This window comes from Orycteropus afer, unplaced genomic scaffold (assembly GCF_000298275.1).
Source record: "Orycteropus afer afer isolate SDZICR_OR568_19922 unplaced genomic scaffold, OryAfe1.0 scaffold00622, whole genome shotgun sequence".
Lineage (NCBI taxonomy): Eukaryota > Metazoa > Chordata > Mammalia > Tubulidentata > Orycteropodidae > Orycteropus > Orycteropus afer.
The window spans coordinates 707072-708085 of record NW_006922209.1 but is presented as its reverse complement, the minus strand read 5'-3'; the positions used below and the strand labels follow the sequence as shown (position 1 = coordinate 708085).

At 43.2% G+C, this 1014-nt stretch overlaps 1 protein-coding gene across 1 annotated transcript in view; it reads right to left on the bottom strand.

The window, feature by feature from the left end:
• The window catches only part of CBLIF (cobalamin binding intrinsic factor), a 13291-nt gene that overhangs the window by 11282 nt on the left and 995 nt on the right, over window positions 1-1014 (bottom strand). The window contains exon 3 of the mRNA XM_007956452.1: window positions 417-602. Coding sequence (XP_007954643.1) covers window positions 417-602 — 186 coding nt within the window. The remainder of the gene's footprint in view (window positions 1-416; window positions 603-1014) is intronic.

Genomic DNA, 1014 nt, shown 5'->3' with positions numbered 1-1014 from the left:
ATTATGAGATCCTTTGTGAAGGAGGAAAAGACCAATCATTGAAACAGAACTTGCCAGAAAACCCATCTGAAAAGAAAGCCACAGTGTTGGCAAAGGATGATTTCACTGTTCCTCAGGATCAGTATGCAAGATGGAATGCCATCTGGAAATTGAGTAGAGCGAAAAGGATTATGTCTTCAGGAAGGTGCTGGGCATGATAAGGCTGTCACCCTGGGTAGTGGTCTTACCAGGGTCACAGGTTTGGCTTGGAAGTGAATCTGTCACTTGTGGGCTTGGTAGAAAGAACCGGATTCCAGGGTACATTGTCTTCTCCCTGCTCATTTCCACTCTCCCACCCCATCTTTTCCTTTCTGGGTTTAAAACTCTCAGGAAGATCCATTTGCCTCGTTATTCCTTTCCTTCCAATGAGATCTTACTTGAAGGTGCCCAGTTCTCCATTTGCCTTTGTAGAAGCGATATGTCATTCCCAGGGTCTTGGCAGGAGGAAGTGAGGGCCATGATGGTGAGGGCGAGTTGACCGATGGTTAGATCTACAGAGAGAAAACCAAACACAAAAACAAAGGCAAGCTCAGGGGAGAGGGCACTGAAGGCCAAGGCCAAGGCCTCTAGTTCTTATCTAGATCATTTGATTGTTTTTTTTACACTCTAACCACCTTTGATCCCTCAGGAAAGACATAAAAAATAAATGGTTAGGGTGTTTTTTTGATGTCTTTCCTGTGTGGGGGTGGAATACTTAAGGAATATCTAATCTAATAGCCTCTGTGTGACTTGAAGACCCCATCTAGAATCCCTGGTATCAGATTAGAAAGGTAGCGAGAACACCCATACAGATTTGCATATGAAAGATCTATAGCCACAAAAGAATTTGAACTTGATTATGTAACTTTTGCCTCAAGGCAACTCTTGTGAGGTGGGCAGAACAGGTAATTTGTTATTGTTGTTACTGTTATTAGAATCGGCTATATTTTGCGAATGATGAAAGTGAGGTTGAGTGGATCAAGGGCTTGTTCAAGG